This window comes from Dioscorea cayenensis, chromosome 18 (assembly GCF_009730915.1).
Source record: "Dioscorea cayenensis subsp. rotundata cultivar TDr96_F1 chromosome 18, TDr96_F1_v2_PseudoChromosome.rev07_lg8_w22 25.fasta, whole genome shotgun sequence".
Taxonomy (NCBI): domain Eukaryota; kingdom Viridiplantae; phylum Streptophyta; class Magnoliopsida; order Dioscoreales; family Dioscoreaceae; genus Dioscorea; species Dioscorea cayenensis.
Window position 1 is genome coordinate 17,943,780 of NC_052488.1, and position 14,845 is coordinate 17,958,624.

At 31.6% G+C, this 14,845-nt stretch overlaps 2 protein-coding genes across 3 annotated transcripts; one reads left to right on the forward strand and one right to left on the reverse strand.

The window, feature by feature from the left end:
• The first annotated feature begins 652 nt into the window (after positions 1–652).
• LOC120282375 (potassium channel KOR1-like) lies at positions 653–9,254 on the forward strand. The gene is made up of 13 exons (XM_039289182.1): positions 653–946; positions 3,344–3,568; positions 5,222–5,285; positions 5,531–5,870; positions 5,945–6,240; positions 6,329–6,409; positions 7,088–7,186; positions 7,437–7,658; positions 7,738–7,926; positions 8,026–8,101; positions 8,181–8,475; positions 8,663–8,775; positions 8,843–9,254. The coding sequence occupies exons 1-13, from the start codon at positions 741–743 to the stop codon at positions 9,094–9,096; spliced, it is 2,460 nt and encodes an 819-aa protein (XP_039145116.1). The 5' UTR covers positions 653–740; the 3' UTR covers positions 9,097–9,254.
• A 303-nt stretch (positions 9,255–9,557) lies between these two features.
• LOC120282691 (bZIP transcription factor 16-like) lies at positions 9,558–14,588 on the reverse strand. 2 transcript variants are annotated; one of them, XM_039289544.1, is made up of 12 exons: positions 14,472–14,588; positions 13,180–13,266; positions 13,050–13,100; positions 12,869–12,973; positions 12,652–12,738; positions 11,588–11,754; positions 11,457–11,511; positions 10,896–10,929; positions 10,487–10,746; positions 10,325–10,402; positions 10,024–10,149; positions 9,558–9,937 (listed from the first exon to the last, which is right to left on the reverse strand). In XM_039289544.1, the coding sequence occupies exons 2-12, from the start codon at positions 13,234–13,236 to the stop codon at positions 9,851–9,853; spliced, it is 1,107 nt and encodes a 368-aa protein (XP_039145478.1). In that variant the 5' UTR covers positions 13,237–13,266; positions 14,472–14,588; the 3' UTR covers positions 9,558–9,850. The 2 variants fall into 2 exon arrangements, with proteins under 2 accessions (XP_039145478.1, XP_039145477.1); XM_039289543.1 differs by having other exon boundaries at positions 13,047–13,100.
• Positions 14,589–14,845: the final 257 nt, after the last annotated feature.

Here is a 14,845-nt window from a genome sequence, read left to right on the forward strand (position 1 = left end):
TTAAGCTACTGATTAATGATACATTAATAACAAGCTTCATAACATAAGAAAATAAATCAATAAACTTGAAAAGAAAATAGAGATCGAAACTATTACACCAACTACCACTAAATCAACTTTAAAATTTCCATCACCACCAATACATTGTATCCATCATCACTTCAAACGCAACCCAACACTAGGCCCATATAAACTTCGACTTTCAAATATGAAGTTCAGAAAAGATGTTATATATATATATATATATATATATCATTATTAATAGAATAAAAAAATTTAAAAAAATAGTAATTTCTATGAAAGCCAAGAAGCATTATAAAAAAAAAAAAGATGATAAGATTGAAGTTTATCTTGATACTACTCATTAGATTCGTCGGCATTCTTTTTTCTCTTTTTTGAATTTTCTAAAGAAAATAAAAAAGAAAACATAAATTCCTCTTTTTTTTCACCAAGTCTTTTTCTTGATTAAAATCAAATCAAAACTTTATTCATAATTTTTTTTTCAAAAAAATAAACAAAGTAAAAATAAAAACACTACAAGGTACAAGCACACTCTCTAGTTTCCAGTGTCTCGCAGGAAGAGAAACTCCATTAAACTGTACCCCTATCCAGCTTCACATGACTATAAAAATGCTCCCTTTTCGAGACTCTTCTCTCGCATTCTCATTCTCCAAAAGATCATCACGCCCTCTCCGTGATTCGAGATCGAGAGAGAGAGAGAGCTCCGATCGCCGGATCTCATGGTGATGACGAAGAAGTCGAAGGGGAGCCACGAGAGCGATGAGATCGAGTACGAGGTGGAGGTGAAGGAGTCGATGATGGATCAGTCTCAGAAGCGAAGATCTTGCCTTATTCTCTCCAGATGGACCAGATATGAATCCAATGAGGTGATGGAGATCAAAGCCGAGAAGCTCTTCGATCGCCTTCTCATCCACCCTGAAAACAGGTAACAACAACAACAACAACCACCACCCTTCAATGAATCAATCTCTCTTTCTCTTGCGCCATTGCTTGTTCTTCGAGATGGGGAAACGTTTGAGAATCGTTGGGAAACGTGGGGAAACGAGGGTTTTGATCTTAATTTGAAATATGAACAATTTTGGGCGGGGTTTTTTTTTTATTTTTTATTTTAGAATTTTCAAAAACAACCTTTTTATTTAAGATAATTTCACCGTCTTGTGTAAAAGAAATTTCATTAAAAAAAAAATTAACACTCTAGTTTTAAAGCTTGTCAAAATTTTCATTTTATTTTTATATATTATTCTTCATTTGTGAATAATGTTTTTTTAAGGTTACATTTGATTTAATAATTATTATAAAAATGGATGGACCACATATAATTTAATAATTTTTATTTTTTTAATATGTTTAAATTACTTCGTATACGAATTTACATAATTAGAAATAACAAGAATTGAATAGATGCTACGCTACTTATTTTTTTTCATTAAAATAAAAAATAATAATTATGGAAAATAATATGAGTAGAAACAAAAAAAGAAAGGTTGTGAAAGAAAAAGATCCAATATATACTTATCCCATGTTAGTAAACAGCTATGAAAGGAATATAAATATAGATTATGTCCTAGGGAAAAAAGCATATATAAAAGTATAAGAATAACAAAGAAAGTGGAAACATAATGGATTTAGAATTACTTGAATCATGAATAAGATTAGAAAAAGTAGCATCTGATTCTTTGTTTACTTACTTATTATTGTCTTTTTTTTTTATTATTTCAATTATCTTTTAATTTTTTTTTTTAGTTTTAATCTTTTTTTCAATTTAAGGAATGAATGTACATTTCATTCTCACTTTGGCCATGATCATAGAAGAATTCTATCAATGATGGTTGACCTTCCATTCTTAAAATAATAATAATAATATATATATATATATAATTTTTATGAACCTCAAAACAAAACTAAATATAGGTATGACAAACAGATTAGTCTAGTAAGACCAAAAATCCCTTACGTGTTATGAGACCAAAGATTTTAGTAGTTCTCGCAGAATGATCATGTGTGAAATACTTTGAAAACTCATGCACGCACCTTGTATCTTGTCCACAATTCATAAATAAATAAATATATATATATAATTGTTTTTTAGAATAAATTTAAGCAATTTTAAAAGCATTTGTAAAAAGAACAATGTCTCCTCACCTCAAAATTTTTTTAAGGATTAATGAAAAAATGTAAATAGGTCCAAAAATTATATGAAATTAATTTACTGTGGTCCTGTATGTGTCCAAGGTGTAAAACAAACTAGTGTTGTTGGTGATATATATAACTATGGCAGTATATAAAACAACAAGATCTAATAAATAGATTTTTCGAGAAAAACAGAAAACTTCAAGTTAGTGGACGCATGGACATGGACAATGGAGCTGTCGATGTCCTTTCTTGTCTCAACTCAAAATTATTTTGGATCTCAAAATATATGTGGATAAAATTAATTGATAGCTTAATAATTATATATATAATATTTTTTTTTAAAATTTTTGAATTATATTTTTGATTAAAAATATAATTTTTAAATTATATTGATACGGTGCTTATCACCTTTGTAAAAAGAAAAATACTGATATGCACCCATTTTGATTGTAAAAAATATGATAAAAATTTGAATAAAACCAAAATTTCTTAATTTTTTACGTGTTTAATTTAAACTTCTTCATGAAATTTTAGTTTTATATATTTCTAAAAAAAATAGTTTTATTTATCTTATCTTATGAAATAATTTAGTGTTTGCGATAACTACTAAATTTTAGAGATGTACATATACATTGAATAAAATAGATGAACCATTAAAATATATTAGAAAAATTGAATACAAATACCATATCACTGATTCACTAACTAGAAAGGTCCAAGAGGAATATATATATATATATATGAATCAAACTTTAATACTTTTTTACTTTTTTATATATTTTTTTGGCTAGAATTATGAAACACTACCAATTCCTTAAAGCCTGGACATAGTAAAGAAAATAGAAGTAAATTTATTTGTTATTTATTTTTTATTTTTTGAATAAATATTTGTTATTTATTTCCTCAAAATTTTATTACATTTTTCCATCTGATCCTTTTCTATCATTATAGAATCATTAATCATCTTTGAAGGTCTTCACATTTTTTATTAGTACGTGCCCTTAATCCTGATCCTGACTCATACACTAGTACTTATACTCGTTTTCTTTCTAATACATTTTAAATAATTTATAACATCAAATACACAATTTGAAATGTAGAGAAGTTAAATAAATAATTTTACATACTTTGAAGGGTTCAAAGATAAAAAGATATATATAGACTGACATGCAATGCATGGTGCATGCAGGTGGTACCAAATATGGACGCAGTTCATACTAGTTTGGGCAGTATACTCCTCCTTCTTCACTCCGTTGGAGTTCGGCTTCTTCCGTGGCCTCCCAAAGAACCTTGTCTTCCTCGACATCGCCGGCCAGATCGCCTTCCTCTTCGATATCGTCGTTCATTTCTTACTCGCCTATAGAGACTCCAACACTTACCGCATTGTCAGCAATCCTTCCTCCATTGCTCTCCGGTACGTACTAATCACTAGCATGTTAATTATCTTCTTTAATTTTTTTTTTCTTTGCTTTATATTGTTTTTTTTTTTTAAAAAAAAAAATGTTAACTGGAGAAAGTGTTTTTTTGGAATGAAGATGATATTTGGATTGAAAATAATCTACTTTGCAGATTTGTTTACCGTATATAGTGAAAATGGTTTCTATACAAAAAAAAATTATGAATTTTAATCTTATGGATCAATGTTTGATATATGCACCGCAATAAAATACTTCCTCCATAAATAATAATAATAATATTTAAATAATAATAATAATAATAATAATAATTTTAAAGTATTTTAAATAAAATTTGGAAAATTTGTTAAATGATATTTAAATTTAAAATTATACTTTAATATATATAATTTAAAATAACAATAAAAAGTTTTACCAGAGATTTTTGGTCCAATAGTACTAACCCGATACTTTAGATGTTTTAATTATAGAGACTTTCGTTGCAAATGGGTTTAAAATGTATTAGATGTAATAGTGTCAAAAAAATTCGTGACTGTGGAGTGGATTTGTAGCCCAATCCCTATGTTTGCTGGGTGAATGCCTAAGAGCCGAATGATCAATTTTTGGTGGTGTGTATGTCTTGATATGTGGTTTGTCCATTTTGTCAAAAAAAATAATAATAAAAATAAAAATAAAAAATTTCAAAATATAATTTTGATAATAATAATAATAATAGCGTGATAATCTGTTTATCTAATGGATGATTTAGATTTTTTGATTCAGTTAGGAGTTTTTAAGTTGGACAAAAAAATGAATATTCTGGTATATATATATATATATAGCTAAAGCGCAATGGTCAAGAAAAAATTGTTTTCTAATTTAGGAGGGTGGAACATCCAACAGGAGAATGAGAGAAACTATAAAATATTCAGATAAAGTTTACTACCAGAAAGTCTTTGAAAAACTCCACACTTTCTCGTAGATCTTTCACCTTTCAATTTTTCATAGTATATATAACAAAGTGACAAATACTGCTACAGTTGATGAGGGGTCGTTGTACCTTCTTTCCCTTTTATGATAGTGGTTCATTCAATTTTTTTTAAATAAAAAAAAATACTGTTATAGTCTTAATTTATACAATGTTCTATAATATCATTCCAAGGGAATCATTTTTATAATATTCTACTGTATTAAACAGTGGTTGTTTCATAATTTTACGTTAATTTAGTTTAGTTCATGATTTTCAAAATATATTTTTTTTTTAAATAAATTGATGCATAGACCAAATAACTTGTTCAGCATATCTGTGATTTAAAAAAAAATTAATAAAAATAAAAAAACGAGAATAAACAAAACAGGGGTTGAAATTTACACAAAACCCGTTAGGATCGATGAACTGGCACCAGATAGTCTTTAAAAATAACAGTGTGAAAAATATTAACCTAAAAGTAAATAGAAAACTCAGAGGCATACACAAAGAAAATGGCATTTTTTTTAGAGACTTTCCAATACTGTATATATTACCTTAGTTTCTAAATGTGAAATATATATTCAAGACATATATAGATAAGCTATATTTAATTTTACTTCCCTTAAAAAGAAGACAGAATTAAAATGTATATTTGAAGGATCAAACACCTGATCAATTAACTGTTAGCATTTCATATGTTCAGCTATGTGAAGTCTGGATTTGTTTTGGACTTTCTTTCCTGCTTCCCCTGGGATGCCATCTACAAGGTACTTTCTTTTCTGTTTATTTGGTTAGAATACTTAATGTTAATGACTATGACTTTCACACATGTATATCTGTATATCTGCATTTGAGTTCACTATTCTCATGAGAATCATTTTATCAATTTTATGAAGCTACTGTGTAGTTAAGATATATATATATATATATATGATGAAATGCACTTTGCTTGATACTTTGAAGCATTCTTTTGTTTCATTTCCTTGTTGTTAATGTTGTATGTATGAATCAGGCCTGTGGAGAAAAAGAAGAAGTGAGATATCTCTTGTGGATACGTCTATTTCGAGCTCGCAAAGTGACTGATTTTTTGGAAAAGCTGGAGAAGGATATCAGAATTAATTACTTGTTTATCAGGATTGTGAAACTCATAGTTGTTGAACTCTATTGCACTCATACAGCAGCATGCATTTTTTATTACTTAGCAACAACTTTGCCTCAATCCATGGAAAGGTATACATGGATAGGAAGCTTAAAGCTTGGAGATCATACCTATGCACACTTCAGGGAAATTGATCTTTATACACGTTATGTGACATCATTGTATTTTGCCATAGTAACTATGGCAACAGTTGGTAAGTACTAGAAAGATTTACATTGGGTAAAAATTTTCAAAATGAATTCATTTGAGTCTGAATTTGTATTGCAGGTTATGGAGACATACATGCAGTTAATTCCCGAGAAATGTTGTTCATAATGATTTATCTTTCCTTTGATATGATTCTTGGAGCTTACCTTATTGGTAACATGACAGCATTGATTGTGAAAGGATCAAAAACCGAAAGGTTTAGAGATAAAATGAAAGAGTTGATTAAGTACATGAACAGAAACAAACTAGATAAGGAAACACGTGAACAAATTAAAGCGCATGCGCGTCTGCAGTATGAGAGAAGCTACACTGAGGCCTCTGTTCTGCAAGACATCCCGGCATCAATTCGAGCTAAGGTTTGATTATCACAATTGAATTTCAAGATGATTTACTACTGTTTTTGCAGTACTCATTTACTTGGCTATTAACTGGAATTGTTTGCAGATTTCCCAGAGGTTATACAAACCATTCATTGAAAACATTCCCTTATTCAACGGTTGTTCCCCGGAGTTTTATCACCAAATAGTAAGCTGTTTAGTCACTTTTTTTCTTTTCTGATAAATTATCTGCTATGATGTATGTTGAATTTTTAACAGAGAATTCAACATAGTAGAATGATTCTAGTGCCAGTTCTTATATGTATTTTTTCTCGAATGCAACATGGATTGTCTTATTACTGAAAAACTATATTGAGCTTGATGTTTATTCTTAGAGTTTGCCTTAAGTTCAGAAAAATCGCGTTGCCCTCTAAAAATTATTCTCATAATACATCACTCAATCAGTTCTTATTTCCTCTGTAGACAACGTAGTGTTTAGTGTCTTCCATCTTACTCAATGAAATGGAATTTACTCTTGGATGACATGTTTCTCTAAACATAATTTTTTGTTTGTTTGACTCATGTTGCAAAATTATTTAATATTTGACCTCTGGCGATGATTATGATGACGAGTTCAACAGAAAATGTGTGTGTACATTGTTAATGGAGTAAACAAACTATTGAAGGAGAGGATGTAATATTCAAACTATAGGAATAGTTTTTCAAACTAAAATATAAAAGTACAATTAGGTTTTTAAAACTTACCCAAAAGACATTAATGCTCCTATAATTTAAACATATATTGTCATTATATTCTTACATATATGTGCATCTATTCATTTGTCCTACATTAATTAGTTTTAACACAAATTTTTATCGCTGATAGGTAATCAACTTACATGAGGAATTTTTCCTCCCGGGGGAGGAGGTCATGGAGCAAGAAAGTTCTGTATATCAGCTTTATTTTGTTCGTCACGGTGTTCTTGTAAGTCTTAATAACTTATTATGTTTATACATTCACACACATATATATGTATCTATGTTTCATAATAGATGGTCATCGATATATGTTTCCATTTCTATTATCTGCTTGCTGACATTTTTTTAACATTGTTTAGTCTAAATGATTGAATGTTTGTAAAATTGTTTTTATAGACAAGATCATCTCTTTTAAGTGTACATTTATCTGTCAAAGAATCTGATCACCATTTGTTTATCTAATGAATGCATTGCAGGAAGCAGTGAACATTGATAAGGGTGGAACCGAAACACCTGTTCAGAAATTTGAGCAAAACAGTTCATTCGGAGAAATTCCCATCCTTTGCAACACCAAGCAACTTTACGCAGTTCGTGCTTGTGACCTCTGCCAACTCCTTCGACTCGACAAACAAATCTTCACAAATATTCTACAAACATATTTTGCTGATGGCAGAAAAATCTTGAGCAACCTTCTGGAGGTAATAAGAAATTCATTCTAATCAGTAAACAAGAGACCAATGCTCATTTACTTGAAAGCTGCCATTTTGTCTTTCACAGGGAAATAAAAACAATCTCGACATTAAACAACTTGAATCTGATATCACCTTCAATATCGAAAAGCAAGAAGCAGAAAGTGCTTTGAGAGTAAACAGTGCTGCTTTCTATGGAGATTTGAATCACCTGAAAGTCCTGATCAAAGATGGAGCAGATCCAAAGAAGACTGATTATGATGGAAGATCACCTCTGGTCTGAATAATTATGATTATAAAGTGAAAACATGATATATAGTATCATTCATCCAATCAAAAATCATTAAATTCCTGCCTGTTTTTTTTTTCTTATCAGCATCTTGCAGCATCAGGAGGCAATGAGGATATAACTTCATTTCTCATTCAAGAGGGAGTAGATGTCAATCTTACTGGTATGTCTCTTTGAGTTTTCTCTTCTAATGCCATTTTTCTCATACTAATTTTTAATTAATTTATCAATGTCTAAATCAGACAAGTTTGGATGCACACCATTGTTGGAGGCTATCAAGAATGGACATGAGAATGTTGCTTCAATACTATTCAGAGAAGGAGCAAGGTTGAGCTTATCAGATGCTGGCAGTCATCTATGTATGGCTGTAGCCAAGGGAGATGCCGATTTTTTAAGAAGACTGTTAACTTATGGCATTGATCCAAATGCAAAAGATTACGATCACCGTACGCCACTTCATGTAGCTGTTGCAGAGGGATTATATTTCATAGCGAAGATACTTTTAGAAGCCGGTGCAAGTGTTCTTTCCCAGGACAGGTGCACCTTTCACCGACCATGTTTCTTAAGCTATTAGCCATTCTGATGCATCAGCAGATTTTCTATGTTAGATGCAAATCAAACATATATTATCAGCGCTTGATTCAACAGTTACATCCATAGTTTCTTATGCTGCAAATTGAAACGGGAACTCGTTTAACCACACTTTTACTGTCGGAAATTTTAGATGGGGGAACACACCATTAGAAGAGGCACACAAATGCGGGAACCGATCATTGATCAAACTCTTGGAAGATGCCAAATCCAAAGAACTCCAGCAACAGAGTCCGCAACTACAAGGTACTTCATGTTTCTAATTCAATTATCGGTCGAATCGCCTTAAATCTTGACTGAAAATTCTTGACAGTTCACTTTCATCAAAGAAGATGCATAGTGTATCCTTTTCATCCATGGGATTCCAATGTAACAAAAATGGAAGGTGTGATGCTTTGGGTCCCAAACAGCATTGAAGACCTCATCAAATTATCAAAAGAACAACTCAAATGTTCAGGTTCATTCATACTGTCAGAGGATGGAGTAAGAATACTTGATGCAGAAATGATTGCTGATGGTCAGAAATTATATTTAGCTTCTGATCAAGATAGACCCATGCATTGTTGAACACACATTTGAATCACACATTTCACAGCTTTTAAAACTCAAAACACATTGAAATTTGTGCATATGATTTGTTGCATCTCTGATTCCTCTCTGTAATCTCATGTAAAGAATGTCATTATACACTGATGAATTTAATTTAAAGTTTTATTTTCTTTGTACATGCCCCATATAAAATATGATGTTTAGAAATATATAGATGAAATGACAATTTGCTATTTTACTATTTTCTATTACTTTTCAAATATGTATTAATAATAAAAATATGGCTACAAACAGGATGCTATTTAATTGATTGATCAGGATTAATTCCATCAGTTAAATAAAGTTTTTAAGTTAATTTTTTTTTTTACAAAAACCTATAAATATAAATAACAAGCAAGCATATAAACATAATTGTAAATATATAAGGTTGCTTTAAGAACTAAAGATGCATAAATTGAAAAATTACAGCAAATCTGCAGTTAAACACATGCAAAAGTTCATATCTCGATTATATAATTACCCAAAAAACTGGATATACAAACAAGAAGCCAATCTAAAGTATATATACAGCACTAAAATGGTGTTCATTTGAAACAGAAAAAAAACATTCAGGAACACCATCTTCACAACTGCACAAACAGCACAAAACCAAACAAAACAAACATGTACCAAAAAGATACATTTATAATTAGTAAAAATTAGCAGCGGTGCTGAAAATCCATTCATCGATGATGCTCTGCGTTAAGCTATCTGCCTCAGTGCCTTTTTTCCATTAGGCATCTTCATTAGTGATTTCGGTGTGCTGGTTTTGATTGCTATCCTCCTTCGACTCTTCATCCATGCATTTCTGAAGTTCTTCCTGTTTAGCGTACCATAAATCATGATATGTATACGAGTAAATAACATAAGAAATGAAAGGAAATAGAACAATCAGATGAAGCTTACATTTAAGCAAGCATTTTGCGTAGCTAGTTTTTCACAGTTCGCCCTTAATCGCCCCAATTCTATTTTAAGAGAATTGTTTTCCGCAGATAAACTGACAAGGCGCTGAGCCAGTTCTTCGGATTCAGCCTAAATTATATCATCAGGATTAGTAAACTTCACAGCAGAATAAGCTCTCAACACATCTATTAGAAATTGTCACCCACTGAGAATATAACAGCAACATATTCGTTTTGTACACAAATAAGACTAACAAAATAAATAAATAATGGTCGGTATATAAATCCAGCCTTCATAGACATACCAGCTTACGCAATCTGGAGCGGCGGGCAGATTCCCTGTTCGCTTGTTTTCTTCTTTGTCGCTTAAGTTCCCGCTCATCCTGAGTTAAAAATTATTGAAAGAAGAATCACCATACAGATGCTATCACAAGAAAGCAAATTATCAAGAACACTTGCTAAAATACTTGTATAACGGGATCTATAGGAACATTATGATTGGATGGGACTGCAGTTGTTGTAGAAGCCATGTTGCCGCCTTGCATGGTCAAAGACGAAGAAGGACCTCCCCAATAGCTCACCCCAAGATTTGCAGTGGGTCTCGAGCCATTAACTCCACCAGGCGGAATGGCTGCCAATGGCACGACATAATTGAAGGCAGTCAATTTTTGTGCTTGTATTGCCTCGTTTGATGTATTCCCTTCAGTCTTCTCATTCTGGGCGGCCTCTGCAGAAGAACGGAAGAAAGTGAAGACCGGATCGTCTGAGTGGTTTGGAGACTGAGCGTAACCAATTAAAGAATCGGTTCTACCATCATTTCCTGTCTCCTTAAGACTGAAAGCAAAAGCTTTTAGAACTTCAAATCTTAAAACATACCTTCCCCTGAACAATTTTGCTTTTTTTGTGAATCCTACAAAGAAAAAGAAAAAATAAGTAATCAACTTTATGAAGTTTTAGCTCATAAAGTTTTGGGCGCAAAAACTGAAATAAATAAATAAATAAACAAATAAATAATAAGTTACCCACAACAGTCTGAGGTAGGTCAAGAATTTATTAAAGGACCTTTTAAAAAGGAAAAGAATCTGATAATGGTAGATGTTGAAGAACCTAGTCAATAAAAGAGCGTCATATATAAAGGGCCAATGGAGAAAATCTTCAAACAACAAGGTGCTAATAGTTAGTCAACTAACACGGCACACATCAAAAGAATACTTCATCAAGGATTAGCACAAATAAAGAAATAGAAGACAGTTATTTTCACATATCATTAGTCAAAGTCTAAACTCCAACTAGAATATATTGGCAGACAAATCAAAGAAACTCAAGAAAAAAATTACTCATGCACTAACAGAAAATGAACACATTTTACAGAACAGGGGGAAAGAAGAAATTAATTTAAAGATGAAGACATAGGTAGTGTTAGCCGTTCAAACTTACACTTTCAGAATTTGCATCGCTTCCTTCACTCGAAATGTCACTTCCACTCTCACCACTGCACAACTATTTGTATTAGGATTCATATTAAGTTTTTAGGACCGCAAAGATCACATGAAACACAAGCAGTTAACCTTTGCGATAATGCATTAGCAGATGTGCCAGATCCTTTATCATTTTCATCATGTTTGCCAGTATTCATACTCAGAATTCCTAAGCTTTCTTTTGATTTCTTTGTGGAACTTTTTTCTTTATTTTCCACTGATTTAGTATCTGTTTCCACACCATTGGTTGTAGCAATCTGAAAATGTCAAGAGAAAAGTATTCAGCTTATGAATTAACATAAATTACGAGACTCCACAAAGCATGTTTTTTTATGCATTATACAATATTCTACAGTTACACATGCAAGATTATGAGAGTTGGGCCATTTGAGAACATGATCTGATGTATCCTACATGAAAAGGAAAGAAAAATATGTGTCACCGCCTAGTTGATCTTGTTGCCAAGGATTAAGTGATATTTTATGTTGGATTCGGGGTGATCAATACTAGATTGACAGTAAAGCAACGATTCAAATGAGTATAAAATAGCATAAGAAACAAGCTCACAAATATTTGAATATAGATTAGTCTACTAAGATGATTCTGCTAGGACTGAAGATGCATCAATCTACAGGTCAGGCAGCATGATTTCTAAATTGTTCATTTGAATCTCATGTAACAAATAATTTATTATTGGATGGTAAATACCAACTACAAAATAAATGAAATTGTGGAATCATGCAAAACTTATTACTAACATGCACCTTAAACAGGTGAGGATCTGTCAACCCATGCCTTAAGGCTTAAACATTACCAGATCTCTATGAACTGAAACTCAATTGCAAACCAGAGAAATTCCAGACTTCCAGTTGGTTATGTAATATATAAATCTAATGCTCGAGTCAAGGTCAAAAATAACGATCTAAAGGATATTATAAAAGTATAGTGAACTTTCATGGTTAGAAAATGTATGGACAATTGTTAATAAAAGTAATGGCACACATAGCATGATATTCACTTAATGGTTTCATAGATAGAGAACCGCAATAAAGTTGGATGAGCTAGAGGCTGCACATAAATAATTCCAACAAATTAAAAATCTGAACTGGAAACTACTATGAGAAATTTTATAAAAAAGATTAGGAAGACAATACCGTTGGGGTGGCTGGATGAGGATAAAGCCCCATAGGAGGATAAATAGCAACATAAGGTGATGGTGGAGTACCATAAGGAGGCAAAATCTACTATCAAACAGAGAAGTGTTAAAGACACATTACAAAGGTGTAAGTTGTGGCCGAAAAAAATAATTACTACAACAAATAACCCATTTATGACAGCATTAACATACATCATTGATTCTAAGCAGAGTACCTGTGGTGCCCACATGTACGGTTGCCCTTGAGGACTTGGTGCGACTGAAAAATGAAAGTAACCAGGTGGAGTCACAGGAGTAGTTGCGGCAGAGTTATAATAAGCCTATAGAAGATTAAAGGATACAAGTTTAGTGAAAAAATATGAACAATGGTGCTTGAATAAAACTAGATCTTACTACATGAAATGAAGCCCAATCAGGATAAGCTGCCTGAGGGGTAGGAGTTGGGTCCTGTAGGGAAAAAAAACAAGTGAAATTTTAATGTGATTATCAATAGAGTAAAAGAATAGTTTGATCTACTTGGGCAAACCTGAGATGGTGATGACTTCTGGGTTTTAGTTGGAGTATCCACCTCCTTTTTTCCCATAATGTTTTTCTTTAGAGTCCTCTAAGCCTCCTGGAAATTTCACAGATACATGTTATTCACAATACCATTTCCTCTCCAAGTTTATTTCCATAATTTGTTATCAACTAAAGCCAGGCTAAAACAAGAATTATTAACCTTTTCGACTATGGCATGGGTTCTCTACATCTACAGAATTTTTTGAGATCTTCAGAATGTAAATAAGAGTTAATGAAACAATTGCAATAGAAAATCACTAAATCTTAACACATTGTAAACAATTCAGAGGGCATCCAAAACCTATGTTAAATAACCCTCACATAAATCTCACTTCAACATATATCTAAGAGTTCTGCTGATCAAGTCAATCATCAGAAGAATCAATAAATAAAACACACAAGACATACATGGTCATTAGTAATTCAGACAAGAGGTGGCCTTCTCTTAATCAATTTCTTAACATACATAGAAAGTGGTAAAATATGCAAAAGAAGCAATCCCTAGAACAAAATATACAGCTCCCTCAATTATTCAAGATGGGTCCAACAACCCAATTGAATTACTCTGCAAGAAAGATCTATATTATACTGCAACTATTACCACTGCAGAACTACAATATAAAACTGGATCTATAGTTCAACCCAGGAAGCTCTAAATTATACAAAAGCATCAATAAACAAGAAAGGTAAGTTTGAATCAGATGTCAACTCTCTTGACTTGAAGCCTTTGTTCTAAACAAAAACTTTAAATATGTTGAAACTATAACAACAATATTTCCTTGATTTTTCAAGGAAAATCTCTAAAAAGTTATCAACAAGTCAAAAGATCATTTGTTTAGCTGTAATTATGCATTCTCTATGATGAACAAACCCCAATAAAAAACAGTCAACAGTTCTCAACTTCACAAACAGCAAGCCAATGTCCTGTTTCTCTCTTGGGATTAACAAAGTAATACATAAACACCAACAAAATACATCAAAATGCATCAAATTTGTACAGAAAACAAAAGACCCATCTTATAAATCTTTGTACAACGTTTGATTAAGCTAACAAAATCAGGCAAAACCACGCCAAAATCCAAAGCAAGATTCAATCTTTTCTGACCAAACCAACAAGAAACAAGAATTCCTCACAATAAATCAAACAAAACATCGCGATTTCACCAATACCTCAACAACATCACACAAAATCCATCAAATCTATCACAAAAACAACCAAAAAAAAAATAAAAACAGAGAAACAGATCCAAGAGGACATACCAGTCAAAGAACTAGGGTTTGGAGAAGGAAAGATTGAATTTTGGGGGCTTTTGATTGGGGTATCAAGAGCAAACGGAGAGGGTTTGCTGTCTGACTGTGAAAGAGTTTATGTGGCACTAAACTCAATATTAAAATAAAAATTAATATTTAAACTAATCAGATTCTCAAACGGATTAATTATTTTATTACTTTTTATTATAATAATATTAATAATTCAGAAACTAACTCCACTTTGCATGATAATGTCCATAAAAATTCATTAATTTGGAAAATAATAATTTAATGTCGTGCATTTTGATTTAATATTACGTGGCTGTCGGCCAAGACAAATGGATCCGATTATTAATGAAAAATTATAATTCTCCTTTTTTTTC

Bases quoted from the DNA above. Each gene is read 5' to 3' on its own strand.
- LOC120282375 (XM_039289182.1), top strand. From the start codon at position 741: ATGGTGATGACGAAGAAGTCGAAGGGGAGCCACGAGAGCGATGAGATC. The intron at 947-3,343 runs GTAACAACAACA...TGGTGCATGCAG, and splicing joins CTCATCCACCCTGAAAACAG to GTGGTACCAAATATGGACGC. The intron at 7,187-7,436 runs GTAAGTCTTAAT...AATGCATTGCAG, and splicing joins TTGTTCGTCACGGTGTTCTT to GAAGCAGTGAACATTGATAA.
- LOC120282691 (XM_039289543.1), bottom strand. From the start codon at position 13,236: ATGGGAAAAAAGGAGGTGGATACTCCAACTAAAACCCAGAAGTCATCA. The intron at 10,747-10,895 runs GTATGTTTTAAG...GTTCTTCTGCAG, and splicing joins GCAAAATTGTTCAGGGGAAG to AGGCCGCCCAGAATGAGAAG. The intron at 10,150-10,324 runs GTATGTCTATGA...GATATAATTTAG, and splicing joins GCTCCAGATTGCGTAAGCTG to GCTGAATCCGAAGAACTGGC.